Source organism: Hyperolius riggenbachi, chromosome 1 (genome assembly GCF_040937935.1).
Source record: "Hyperolius riggenbachi isolate aHypRig1 chromosome 1, aHypRig1.pri, whole genome shotgun sequence".
In the NCBI taxonomy this organism is placed as follows: domain Eukaryota; kingdom Metazoa; phylum Chordata; class Amphibia; order Anura; family Hyperoliidae; genus Hyperolius; species Hyperolius riggenbachi.
In genome coordinates, this window is record NC_090646.1 from 27,933,708 (window position 1) to 27,947,648 (window position 13,941).

The window sequence follows — 13,941 nt, forward strand, 5'->3', positions numbered from 1 at the left end:
ACCCACATTTCTGAATATTCATCCCAGCCACCCAGTGGCCAATTGTGTAAAGTTTGGGAACCCTGCCATGTTAAGAATTTAGCCGTTGGCACTGCCCACTTTTTCTAACCTTGACATACAGTCACTCAATTATCAAGTTTATCAGCTTTGGGGTCCTTGGTATCAATATTTGTATATTCCCATTGAGAAATAAACAAATCTGGCTGTTTGTGACTCCGCCCTATTTCTGAATTTGGACCCTAGTCACCCAGTGATCAACTGTACCAGGATTGAGGCATCTGCTTTTAACAGTATAAGAGAATGGCAGCAGCTTAAACATTCCCTTTGAAAATCAAAAGGTGAATTTTTATTGGCTGTTGTAGGCTCCACCTACTTTCCAAAATCTTAATCTCAGTCACCTAGTGACCAACTGTGCAAAGTTTGAGATCCCTGCCATTAACGGTGTAAGAATGGCTGCAGTTTATATTTTCCCAGTAAAAGTTGTTTTGGCTCCACCCACTTTTTGTAACCTTGACACACAGTCACTCAATGACCAAGTTTGTGAGCTTTCAGGTTCCTGGCATCAAAAATGTGTGAATGAAAGCAGTTTATCCACCAAGAAAGTCTGATTGGCTGTTTGTGGCCCCGCCCCTTTAGTGAATTTGGACCCTAGTCACCCAATGACTGACTGTAGCAAGTTTGAAACCTCTGCCATTAAAAGTGTAAGAATAGCAGCAATTTAAATATTCCCCTTGAAAATCAATAGGTGAATTTTGATTGGCTGTTGTAGGCTCCACCCATTTCCTTGAATCTTAATCGCATTCGTCCAGTGACCAAATGTGCCAAGTTTGAGAACCCTGCGATTAACAGTGTCAGAAGGGCTGCAGTTTACATTTTCCCATTTAAAATGAACGGCTGAAATTTGATTGGATGTTTTATGCTCCGCCCACTTTTCCTGGATTTGTAACCCCGGTCACCAAGTGACCACCTGTGCCATGTGTGGGGACTCTGGCTTGATTAGAAAGGCAGCAATTAAATATTCCCCTTAAAAATCAATAGGTAGATTTTAATTGGCTTTTGTAGGCTCCACCCACCTTTCTGAATATTAATCCTAGTCACCCAGTGACCAACTGTGCAAAGTTTGAGAACCCTACCATTAACAGTGTAAGAATAGCTGCAGTTTACATTTTCCCAATGAAATTTGTATTTTTCTCCACCCACTGATTTCCTGATATTGTTCGGGTATGTATTTGGCTGGTGTTGGCTCCGTCTACTTTTTCTAACCCTAACACACAAATACTCAATGACCAAGTTTGTGCGCTTTGCGGTCTTTGGCATCAATAATTTGCATTGAGATTAAACAAATCTGATTGGCTGTTTGGCTCCACCCCTTTGTCTAAATTTGAACCCCAGTCACCCAATAACCAACTGTACCAGGTTTAAGGCTTGTGCCATTAACAGTGCAAGAATGGCAGCAATTACATATTCCCCTTGAAAATCAACAGGTGAATTTTGATTAGCTTTTTTAGGCCCCACCCACTTTTTTGAATATTAATCCCAGTCACTCAGTGACTAATTGTGCAAAGTATGAGATCCCTACCATTAACAGTTTAAGAATGGCTGCAGTTTACGTTTTCTCAGTGAAATGTGTATTTGTCTCCACCCACTGATGACCCGGTATTGCCCGATTATGTATTTGGCTGGTGTTGGCTGCGCCCACTTTTCCTAACCCTGACACACAATTAATCAATTACTCAATGACCAAGTTTGTGAGCTTTGCAGTTTTTGGCATCAATAACCTGCGTTAAAATGAAACAAATAAGATTGACTGTTTGTGGCTCCACCCCCTTTTATCAATTCAAACCCAAGTCACCCAATGATCAACTGTACCAGGTTTGAGGCTTGTGCCATTAACAGTGCAAGAATGGCAGCAATGAAATATTCCCATTAAAAATCAATAGGTAATTTTTGATTGGCATTTGTAGGCTCCACCCATGTTTCAGAATATTAATCCCAGTCACCCAGTAATTAACTGTGCAAAGTTTGAGAACCCTACAATTAACAGTGTAAGAATAGCTGCAGTTTACATTTTCCCAGTAAACTTTGTATTTGTCTCCGCCTACTTATGACCCCGTGTTGCCCGCTTATGTATTTGGCTGGTGTTGGCTGTGCCCACTTTTCTAACCCTAACACACAATTAATCAATTACTCATTTACCAAGTTTGTGAGCTTTGCGGTGTTTAACATCAATAATTTGCATTGGAATGAAACAAATCTGATTAGCTGTTTGTGGCTCCACCCCCTTTCTGAAATTGAATCCCAGTCACCCGATGATAAACTGTACCAGGTTTGAGGCTTGTGCCATTAGCAGTGCAAGAATGGCAGCAATTACATATTCCCTTTGAAAATCAATAGGTGAATTTTGATTGGCTTTTGTAGGCTCCACCCACTTTTCTGAATATTAATCCTAGTCACCCAATGACCAACTGTGCAAAGTTTGAGAACTCTACCATTAACAGTGTAAGTATGGCTGCAGTTTACATTTTCCAGTGAAATTTGTATTTGTCTCCGCCCACTTTTTGGTTATGGGAATAAAGAGTATCCTATACTTTATTCTAGGTAATGTACTATGTGTGTACCAAATTTCATTCAAATCTGTTCAGCCATTTTTGCGTGATCGAGTAACAAACATCCAAACATCCAAACATCCAAATATCCAAACATCCAAACATCCGAACTTTCCCATTTATTATACTAGCTGGACCCCCGGCATTGCCCGGGTATGTATTTGGCTAGTGTTGGCTCTGCCCACTTTTCCTACCCCTAACACACAATTACTTAATGACCAAGTATGTGAGCTTTGCGGTCTTTGGCATCAATAATTTGCAATGAAATAAAATTAATCTGATTGGATGTGGCTCCACCCCTTTTCTGAATTTGAACCCCAATCACCCAATGGCCAACCGTACCAGGTACAGGTGATTAACAGTGCAAGAATGGCAGCAATTAAATATTCCCCTGAAAAATCAATAGGTTGATTTTGATTTGCTTTTATAGGCTCCACCCACTTTTCTGAATATTAATCCCAGTCACCCAGTGACCAACTGTGCAAAGTTTGAGAACCCTACCATTAACAGTGTAAGAATGGCTATAGTTTACATTTGCACAATCAAATTTGTATTTTTCTCCACCCACTTATTTCCTTACATTGTTCAGGTATGTATTTGGCTGGTGTTGGCTCCGCCTACTATTTCTAACCCTAACACACAATTACTCAATAACCAAGTTTGTGAGCTTTGCAGTCTTTGGCATCAATAATTTGCATTGAGATTAAACAAATCTGATTGGCTGTGTGTGGCTCCACCCCTTTGTCTGAATTTGAACCCCAGTCACACAATGACCAACTGTACCAGGTTTAAGGCTTGTGCCATTAACAGTGCAAGAATGGTAGCAATTACATATTCCCCTTGAAAATCAATAGGTGAATTTTGATTGGCTTTTGTAGGCTCCACCCACTTCTCTGAATATTAATCCCAGTCACCCAGTGACCAATTGTGCAAAGTTTGAGAACCCTACCATTAAAAGTGTAAGAATTGTTGCAGTTTACATTTTCTCACTTAAATTTGCATTTGTCTCCGCCTACTGATGACCCGACATTGCCCGATTATGTATTTTGCAGGTGTTGGCTGCGGCCACTTTTCCTAACCCTAACACACAATTAGAGTTGAGCCGAAATTTTCGTAATTTCGCATTACTATAATTACGCATGCGAAATTTGCGATTACGATGCGAAATTACGGTAGCGTAATTGCCATTAAAATCGTAATTGAAAATACCGTAAGCGTAATTTTCAACGCGTAATTTCATGTTTCGTTCATGCCGTAATTTCGCATTAAACGCTACCGTAATTTCGCGTTAAACCGTAACGCTCCGTATAATATAAAAAAGCCGCCGACTTTAAGGGTTAATAGCAAAGCCCCCTTAAATGCTAAGAGCCTCAAATTTGGAGAATATATTAAGGAGATCAGGAGGAATAACAAAAAGACTTTATAGTTTTTGAGAAAATCGATGTTAAAGTTTCAAAGTAAAAATGTATACATTTAAAAACCCGCCGACTTTAACGGTTAATAGCAAAGCCTGCTTAAAGTTTAGGAACACCAAATTCCTAGGGTATATTAAGGGGATCAGTGGGAATAAGAGGAAATTTTTTTTTTAAAAAAAGACCTTATAGTTTTTGAGAAAATCGATTTTTAAGTTTCAAGGGCAAAAATGTCTTTTAAATGCGGAAAATGTCAGTTTTTTTTGCACAGGTAACAATAGTGTATTATTTTCATAGATTCCCCAAAGTGGGAAGAGTTTTACATACTTCGTTCTGAGTGTGGGAAATATAAAAAAAAAAACGACGTGGGGTCCCCCCTCCCAGACCTCTTTAACCCCTTGTCCCCCATGCAGGCTGGGATAGCCAGAATGCGGAGCACCGGCCGCGTGGGGCTCCGCACCCTGACTATACCAGCCCGCATGGTCCATGGATTGGGGGGTCTCGGAAGGGGAGGGGCAGCCAAGCTTTCCCCTCCCCCTCCGAGCCCTTGTCCAATCCAAGGACAAGGGGCTCTTCTCCACCTCCGATGGGCGGTGGAGGTGGAGGCCGTGATTTCCTGGGGGGGGGGGGGGTCATGGTGGAATCTGGGAGTCCCCTTTACAAAGGGGTCCCCCAGATGCCCACCCCCCCTCCCAGGAGAAATGAGTATAGAGGTACTTGTACCCCTTACCCATTTCCTTTAAGAGTTAAAAGTAAATAAACACACAAACACTTAGAAATAGTATTTTAATTGAACAAAAAACATAACCACGAAAAAAGTCCTTTAATATTCTTAATTAACCAATAATACTTACCTGTCCCTTTAAATAAATGATCCCACGCAATATCCTCGGAAATGTTCTATCAGTTTCAATGTAACAAAGTTATTACAATGTAACAACTTTGTTACATTGTAACTACGCCGCACCCGACGTCACTCGCCGCTAAGCCGCCGCAGCAATTACGCGTCCGTGCAGTTATAGGCGAATGAATGGGAGGTGAACGTTGCTCGGATGCATGAGATTTTCGGACTGCGGTGCTGAACCGGTTAATGTAATGCGAAAATACCCGAAATTTCGCGAAATCCTTCTTCATTACGATTATGTACTTACGGCCATAATCGTAATTACACTAATTACGCGAAATTTCGCGAAATCGTAATTACGTCATTACGCTCATCTCTGCAAAGACCGCAAAGCTCACAAACTTGGTCATTGAGTAATTGATTAATTGTGTCACACAATTAATCAATTTCTCAATGACCAAGTTTGTGAGCTTTGCGGTCTTTGGCATCAATAACCTGCATTAAAATGAAACAAATCATATTGGCTGTGTGTGGCTCCACCCCGTTTTATAAATGTAAACCCCAGTCACGCAATGATCAACTGTACCATGTTTGAGGCTTGTGCCATTAACAGTGCAAGAATGGCAGCAAAGTTTGTGAGCTTTGCAGTGTTTGGCATCAATAATTTACATTGGAATGAAACAAATCTAATTGGTTTTTTATGGCTCCACCCCCTTTCTGAAATTTAACCCTAGTCACCCAATGATCAACTGTACCAGGTTTGAGGCTTGTGCGATGTATTTGGCTAGTGTTGGCTCTGCCCACTTTTCCTAACCCTAACACACAATTACTTAATGACCAAGTATGTGAGCTTTGCGGTCTTTGGCATCAATAATTTGCAATGAAATAAAATTAATCTGATTGGATGTGGCTCCACCCCTTTTCTGAATTTGAACCCCAATCACCCAATGGCCAACCGTACCAGGTACAGGTGATTAACAGTGCAAGAATGGCAGCAATTGAATATTCCCCTGAAAAATCGATAGGTGGATTTTGATTGGCTTTTATAGACTCCATCCACTTTTCTGAATATTAATCCCAGTCACCCAGTAACCAACTGTGCAAAGTTTGCGAACCCTACCATTAACAGTGTAAGAATGGCTGCAGTTTACATTTTCCCAGTAATATTTGTATTTGTCTCCGCCCACTTATGACCTGGCGTTGCCCGCTTATGTATTTGGCTGGTGTTGGCTGTGCCTACTTTTCTAACCCTAACACACAATTAATCAATTACCAAGTTTGTAATCTTTGCGGTGTTTGGCATCAATAATTTGCATTGAAATGAAACAAATTTAATTGGCTGGTTGTGGCTCCACCCCCTTTCTGAAATTGAACCCTAGTCACCCAATGATCAACTGTACCAGGTTTAACAGTGCAAGAATGGCAGCAATGTAAATATTCCCCTTGAAAATCAATAGGTTAATTTTGATTGGCTTTTAAAGAGAGTCTGAAGCGAGAATAAATCTCGCTTCAGACCTCCTAAATAGCAGGGGCATGTGTGCCCCTGCTAAACCGCTGCTATCCTGCGGCTTAACGGGGGTCCGTGATCCCACAAATCCCCTCCGTAATGCGGGGGAGCGCTTCCTGGTTGGGGCAGGGCTAACCGCCACAGCCCTGCCCCACGCGCGTCTGTCAGCGCGTATCTCCGCCTCTCCCCCGCCCCTCTCAGTCTTCCTTCACTGAGAGGGGCGGGGGAGAGGCGGCGATGCGCCGCTGACAGACGCGACTGGAGGCAGGGCTGAAGCCGTTAGCCCTGCCTCCCGGAGCGACCAAATGCACGACCAAGTCGTGCTGGGGTGGGTTTGGGGGTGAAGGGACCCCCTTTGTGCGGCGCGATAGCGGCGGTTTAGCAGGGGCACACGTGCCCCTGCTAACTTTGAGCTCTGAAGCGAGATTTATTCTCGCTTCAGAGTCTCTTTAAAGACTCCACCCACCTTTCTGAATATTAATTCCAGTCACCCAGTGACCAACTGTGCAAAGTTTGGGAACCCTACCATTAACAGTGTAAGAATGGCTGCAGTTTACATTTTCAAGTGAAATTTGTATTTGTCTCCACCCCCTTTTTGGTTATGGGAATAAAAAGTATCCTATTCTTTATTCCAGGTAATGTACTATGTGTGTGCCAAATTTCATTCAAATCCGTTCATCCATTTTTGCGTGATCGAGTAACAAACATCCAAACATCCAAACATCCAAACATCCAAACATCCGAACTTTCTCATTTATTATATTAGTATGATTAGTAGGATGTAGATTAGTAGGATGGGAAAGTTTGGATGTTTGGATGTTTGTTACTCGATCACACAAAAATGACTGAACGGATTTGAATGAAATTTAGCACACACATAGTACATTACCTGGAATAAAGTATAGGATACTTTTTATTCCCATAACCAAAAAGTGGGCGGAGACAAAAATAAATTTCACTGGGAAAATGTGAACTGCAGCCATTCTTACACTGTTAATGGTACGGTTCTCAAACTTTGCACAGTTGGTTGCCGGGTGACTGGGATTAATATTCTGAAAAGTGGGTGGGGCCTACAGAAGCCAATCAAAATTCACCTATTGATTTACAAGGGGAATATTTGCATTGCTGCCATTCTTGCACTGTTAAAGGCACAAGCCTCAAACCTGGTACAGTTGATCATTGGGTGACTGGGGTTCAATTTAAGAAAGGGGGTGGAGCCACAAACAGTCAATCAGATTTGTTTCATTCCAATGCAAATTATGGATGCCAAACACCGCAAAGCTCACAAACTTGGTAATTGAATAATTGATTAATTGTGTGTTAGGGTTAGAAAAGTGGGCACAGCCAACACCAGCCAAATACATAAACGGGCAACGCTGGGTCATAAGTGGGTGGAGACAAATACAAATTTTACTGGGAAAATGTAAACTGCAGCCATTCTTACACTATTAATTGTAGGGTTCTCAAACCTTACACAGTTAATTACTGTTTGACTGGGATTAATATTCAGAAAAGTGGGTGGAGCCTACACAATCCAATCAAAAATTACCTATTGATTTTTCAGGGGAATATTTCATTGCTGCCATTCTTGCACTGTTAATGGCACAAGCCTCAAACCTGGTACAGTTGATCATTGGGTGACTGGGGTTCAATTTAAGAAAGGGGGGTGGAGCCACAAACAGTCAATCAGATTTGTTTCATTCCAATGCAAATTATGGATGCCAAACACCGCAAAGCTCTCAAACTTGGTAATTGAGTAATTGATTAATTGTGTGTTAGGGTTAGAAAAGTGGGCACACCCAACACCAGCCAAATACATAACCGGGCAACATGGGGTCATAAGTGGGCAGAGACAAATACACATTTTACTGGGAAAATGTAAACTGCAGCCATTCATACACTGTTAATGTTAGGGCTCTCAAACTTTGCACAGTTTGTTACTGGGTGACTGGGATTAATATTCAGAAAAGTGGGTGGAGCCTATAAAAGCCAATCAAAAATTACCCAATGATTTTTCAGGGGAATATTTAATTGCTGCCATTCTTTCTTGTTAATGGCACAAACCTCAAAACTGGTACAGTTGATCATTGGGTGACTGGGATTTAAATTGATAAAAGGGGGTGGAGCCACAAACAGTTAATCTGATTTGTTTCATTTTAATGCAAGTTATTAATGCCAAAACCCGCAAAGCTCACAAGTTTGGTCATTGAGTAATTAATTGCGTGTTAAAGTTGGGAAAAGTGGGCGCAGCCAACACCAGCCAAATACATCGAGCAATGCCAGGTCATCAGTGGGTGGAGACAAATATAAATTTCACTGAGAAAATGTAAACTGCAGACATTCTTACACTGTTAATGGTAGAGTTCTCAAACTTTGCACAGTCACAATTGGTCACTGGCTGACTGGTATTAATATTCAGAAAAGTGGGTGGAGCCTACAAAAGCCAATCAAAATTCACCTATTGATTTTCAAGTGGAATATGTAATTGCTGCCATTCTTGCACTGTTAAGGGCTCAAGCCTTAATCCTGATACAGTTGGTGATTGGGTGACTGGGGTTAAAATTCAGAAATAGGGGTGGAGCCACAAACAGCCAATCAGATGTATTTTTTTTCAATGCAAATTATTGATGCCAAAGACCGCAAAGCTCACAAACTTGGTCATTAAGTAATTGTGTAATTGTGTGTTAGGGTTAGGAAAAGTGGGCAGAGCCAACACCGGCCAAATACATACCTGGGCAATGCTGAGCCACCAGCTAGTATAGAATCGTTTTTATTCCCATAACCAAAAAGTGGGTGGAGACAAATTCAAATTTCACTGGGAAAATGTAAACTGCAGCCATTCTTACACTGTTAACCTGCCTGGCGTTCTATTAAGATCGCCAGGCAGGCTGCGGGAGGGTTTTTTTTTAATAAAAAAAAAACTATTTCATGCAGCCAACTGAAAGTTGGCTGCATGAAAGCCCACTAGAGGGCGCTCCGGAGGCGATCTTCCGATCGCCTCCGGCGCCCAGAATAAACAAGGAAGGCCGCAATGAGCGGCCTTCCTTGTTTTGCTTATATCGTCGCCATAGCGACGAGCGGAGTGACGTCATCGACGTCAGCCGACGTCGTGACGTCAGCCGCCTCCGATCCAGCCCTTAGCGCTGGCCGGAACTTTTTGTTCCGGCTGCGCAGGGCTCAGGCGGCTAGGGGGGCCCTCTTTCGCCGCTGCTCGCGGCGAATCGCCGCAGAGCGGCGGCGATCAGGCAGCACACGCGGCTGGCAAAGTGCCGGCTGCGTGTGCTGCTTTTTATTTCAGCCAAATCGGCCCAGCAGGGCCTGAGCGGCAGCCTCCGGCGGTACTGGACGAGCTGTGCTCGTCCAGACCGCCCAGCAGGTTAATAGTAGGGTTCTCAAACTTTGCACAGTTAATCACTGGGTGACTGGGATTATTATTCAGAGAAGTGGGTGGAGCCTACAAAAGCCAATCAAAATTCACCTGTTACTTTTCAAAGGGAATATTTACATTACTGCCATTATTGCACTGTTAATGTCACAAGCCTCAAACCTGGTACAGTTGGTCATTCTGTGACTGGGGAACAAATTCAGAAAAGGGGGTGGGGCCACAAACAGCCAATCAGATTTGTTTCATTTCAATGCAAATTATTGATGCCAAAGACCACAATGCTCACAAACTAGGTCATTGAGTATTTGAGTAATTGTGTGTTAGGATTAGAAAAAGTTATCAGATCCAACACCAGCCAAATACATACCCGGGCAACGCCGGGCCATCAGCTAGTACTGCATATATATATATGATTATCACATACTCTATGTTATTATTTGGATTGAGATTATTTCTTTTTTATGCAGAAATTTTTATTTATTTATTCAAGTATTTATATAGCGCTGACATATTACACAGTGCTGTACAGAGTTTATTTTCTTGTCACTAACTGTCCCTCAGAAGGGCTCACAATCTAGTCCTTACCATAGTCGTATTTCTAATGTAGTGTATGCATCAGTCTAGGGCCAATTTTTAGTGGGAAGCCAATGAACTTATCTGTATGTTTTTGGGATGTGGGAGGAAACCGGAGCACCCGGAGAAAACCCACGCAGACACGAGGAGAACATACAAACTCCTTGTAGATGTTGACCTGGCTGGGATTCAAACTGGGGACCCAGAGTTGCAAAGCAAGAGCACAAACCACTATGCCACCGTGCTGCCCAGAAAGAATTTATACAGAACCTTAACTGAAGCTACAAAAAAAACTTTTACTTATCTGGGGCCTCCACCCCCCTGCAGCCACCCTGTGGCCACGCCGTCACTCACTGATCATCCAGTACCCTGCCGTGGCCCAGACTTGTTTTTGGCAGTGCACTTGTGCAGCCCTGATCACGCGCATCCACGATCGCACTCCCTTCCCTGTGGGCATCTTGCACCTGAGCAGCATGTGTACGTACATGGTACTACACGTACGTAAGTATATAGTACACGTACTGCACAAGCGCAAGACGGCTACAGGAACGGGAGCACAATCTAGGACACATGGCCAGGACTGCCCAGGTGCACTGCCAAAAACTAAACTGAGCTACACGGGAGACTGGAGGGTCACTTAGTGACAGCACAGGCACTGGATGGCTGCAGGGGGGCTGGTGGAAGCCCCAGGTAAGCTAGACTTTTTTTTTCTGTAGTTAAGGTTCTCTTCAACCACTTTAGCCTACAGTGTTGTTTCACCTTATGCATCGGAGCAACTTTCACCTCCATTTCATTCTCCAATAACGTTATCACTACTTATCACACTGAAATTATCTATATCTTGTTTTTTTCCGCCACCATTTAGGCTTTGTTTGGGTGATACATTTTGCTAAGAATTATTTTATTCTAAATCAATTTTAAAGTGGATCCGAGATGAAAAACTAACTATAACAAGTATCTTGTCTATATATCTTATCTAAAGTTTAGATAGTTTACACAGCAAATCTGGCTGCATACAGCTTCAATAGTTTATGATGATTTATTCCTGTGATACAATGAGAGTGGCCATGTTCTGTTTGTCATCATTACACAGGTAATCTGCAACTGCCTCTCCACCCCTCAGCCTGTGAAAAATTCACTCCCCCCTCCCCTCTGCCTCTGAAATCTCTGGCTAGTAACCTCCTCCTCCTCCTGCCCAGACTGAGCTCCCATAAGCCCTTGCTACATGGGTCTGAGTGCCTTGGCGTTTTGGAGAAGCTGTGGGCAAGGCTTATTTAGTTTATAGGGAATTAGAGTATTAAAACAAAAAAAAAGTATTTGGTTTGAGGAATGCCCTATAAACTATATGTAAGGAACACAATTATGCAATGAGTAAAAATTCATCGCGGATCCATTTTAGCAGGATGATTAAGAAAGAAATAGAAAAAAATTCATTATTTCTGCAATTTTGGCCATTATAGTTTGAAATTAATACATGCTACCATAATTAAAACCCATGTATTGTATTTACCCATCTGTCCCGGTTATTACACCATTTAAATGATGTCCCTATCACAATTTATGGTGCTGATATTTTATTTGGAAATAAAGGTGCATTTTTTCAATTTGTGTCATCACTATTTACAAGCTTATAATTTAAAAAAATTATTGTAATATACTCTCTTGTCATGCATATTCAAAAAGTTCAGACCCTTAGGTAACTATTTATGGCTTTTTTTTTATTATTGTAATTTTTTTTATTTTTTTAAATTAAAAACTTTGTTTGGGTAATATTTGGTGTGGGAGGTAAACAGTTAATTTTAAATGTAATATTATGTGTTTGTTTAATAAAAAATGCATGTGGGTGTAGTTTCATACCTCCCAACATTTCAAGATGTGAAAGAGGGACACTTAAGCCACGCCCCCTGTGCGGCCTTAAGCCACACCCCTGCTTTTGCAGGAGGGTGACAATGGGAGGAATGAGTTTGCGGAGGAGGGTGCCAGTGGGTGGGAGAGGGTGACACTGGGTGGAAAGGGGGGTGCCAGTGGGTGGGGGAGGAAGGCGCCAGTGGGTAGGAGGAGGGTGTTAGTGGAAAGTGGAGGTTGTCAATGGGCAGAGAGGAGGGTGCCAGTGAGCAGGGAGGAGGGTGACACTGGGTAGGAGGAGGGTGTCAGTGGGTAGGAGGAGGGTGCTAGTGGGTGGAGAGGAGGGTACCTGTGGGTGGAAAGGAGGGTGACACTGGGTGGGGGAGAAAGGTGCCAGTGGGTAGGAGGATGGTGTCAGTGGGTAGGAGGAGGGTGCCAGTCAGCAAAGAAGAGGGTGCCAGTGGGTGGGGAGGAGGGTGCCAGTGGGTGGGGAGGAGGGTGCTAGTGGGTAGGGGGGTCATCAGTGGAGGGTGGAGAATGCCCGTGGGTGGGGAGGAGGGAGTCGCTGGTTGGGGAGGAAGGTGCCCCTGTGTGGGGAGGAGATGGAATGAGATTGCCCTGGGGAGAGGGATGCGGGAGCCTGCTTTATTCCTCCCCCCCTTCCTCTAAATGCCCCCACCTGCTGTAAATGTGTCCCCCCCCCCCTGTAGGCAGTGTGTGCGCAGCGGAGCGGTAGGTCCTCTTACCGCAGAACCGTGCGCACCGGCAACTGGAGTCTCCTGCTTCCTGTTTACCATGATGTCACAGGAAGTAGAGACAAGTTGCCGGTGTGCATGGTTCTGCGGTAAGAGGACCTACCGCTCCGCTGCGCACACACTGCCTACAGGGGGGGACACATTCACAGCAGGTGGGGTCATTCAGAGGAAGGGAGGGAGGAATAAAGCAGACTCCCACATCCCTTATTAGCGCGGCTGGCTCCTTGATCATTTTTTTTCTGTCTTCTCTCCCCAGCCGGCCGGGACTTAAGGGGGCTTCCCGGGATAGCGGGAGAGCCCCCCCAAATCGGGAGAATCCCGACCAATCCGGGACGGTTAGGGGGCATGTAGTTTTACTATTTGGATGCAAGATGGCCCCCAGTCAAAAAGTCCTGGAAGCGAAAATTCTCACTTCCAGGAAGCATTAGAAGGACGGGAAACTTTGTTTTTTTTTGCGCAGAAAGACAGCGGCCTCTGATAAGAGATCGTCGTTTTTTCTGCCGGGGACTTAGATCGATGAATGGGAACTATGTTCCCATTTATTGATCTCAGAGCTATCGGAAGGTGGCGGGAGCTCTCCTGGCGTGGTGGTGGCAGCAGCACAGTCTATCTAGACAGATATATCCATCCAGATAGACTTAAGTGGTTAAGTGAATATTTTCTATAACTCCAGTTTGAATCATTTTAGAAGCACAGAAATATCAGTATGAAGTTATTATGCAGCTAAACATCTAAATTAACCAATAGTAATACATAAAAGCTGCTTGTAGATGTAGTGAGCAGACACCGGACTGCCATGGGTCCCCAGCATTGTCATTGAGAAGGCTCAGTCCTGTACAGGACATGGGCTGCTCAACACCGAACACTGTCCTCTATGTGTTCATTGTCATTGTCTTCCTCCTCATCCTGCACACATCTTCCTGCGGAGGGGCAGAGATACAGAGCACAGCTTGTAGACTTACTCCAATCATGCTGCAACAACAAGAATATTATGAGGAAGGAGACATCATTATT

General features: G+C 43.4%; 1 protein-coding gene across 1 annotated transcript in view; it reads right to left on the reverse strand.

Moving 5' to 3' along the window:
* Positions 1-13,779: 13,779 nt before the first annotated feature.
* LOC137540753 (uncharacterized) overlaps positions 13,780-13,941 on the reverse strand; it is a 54,163-nt gene continuing 54,001 nt past the window's right edge. The window contains exon 2 of the mRNA XM_068262145.1: positions 13,780-13,847. Coding sequence (XP_068118246.1) covers positions 13,780-13,847 — 68 coding nt within the window. The remainder of the gene's footprint in view (positions 13,848-13,941) is intronic.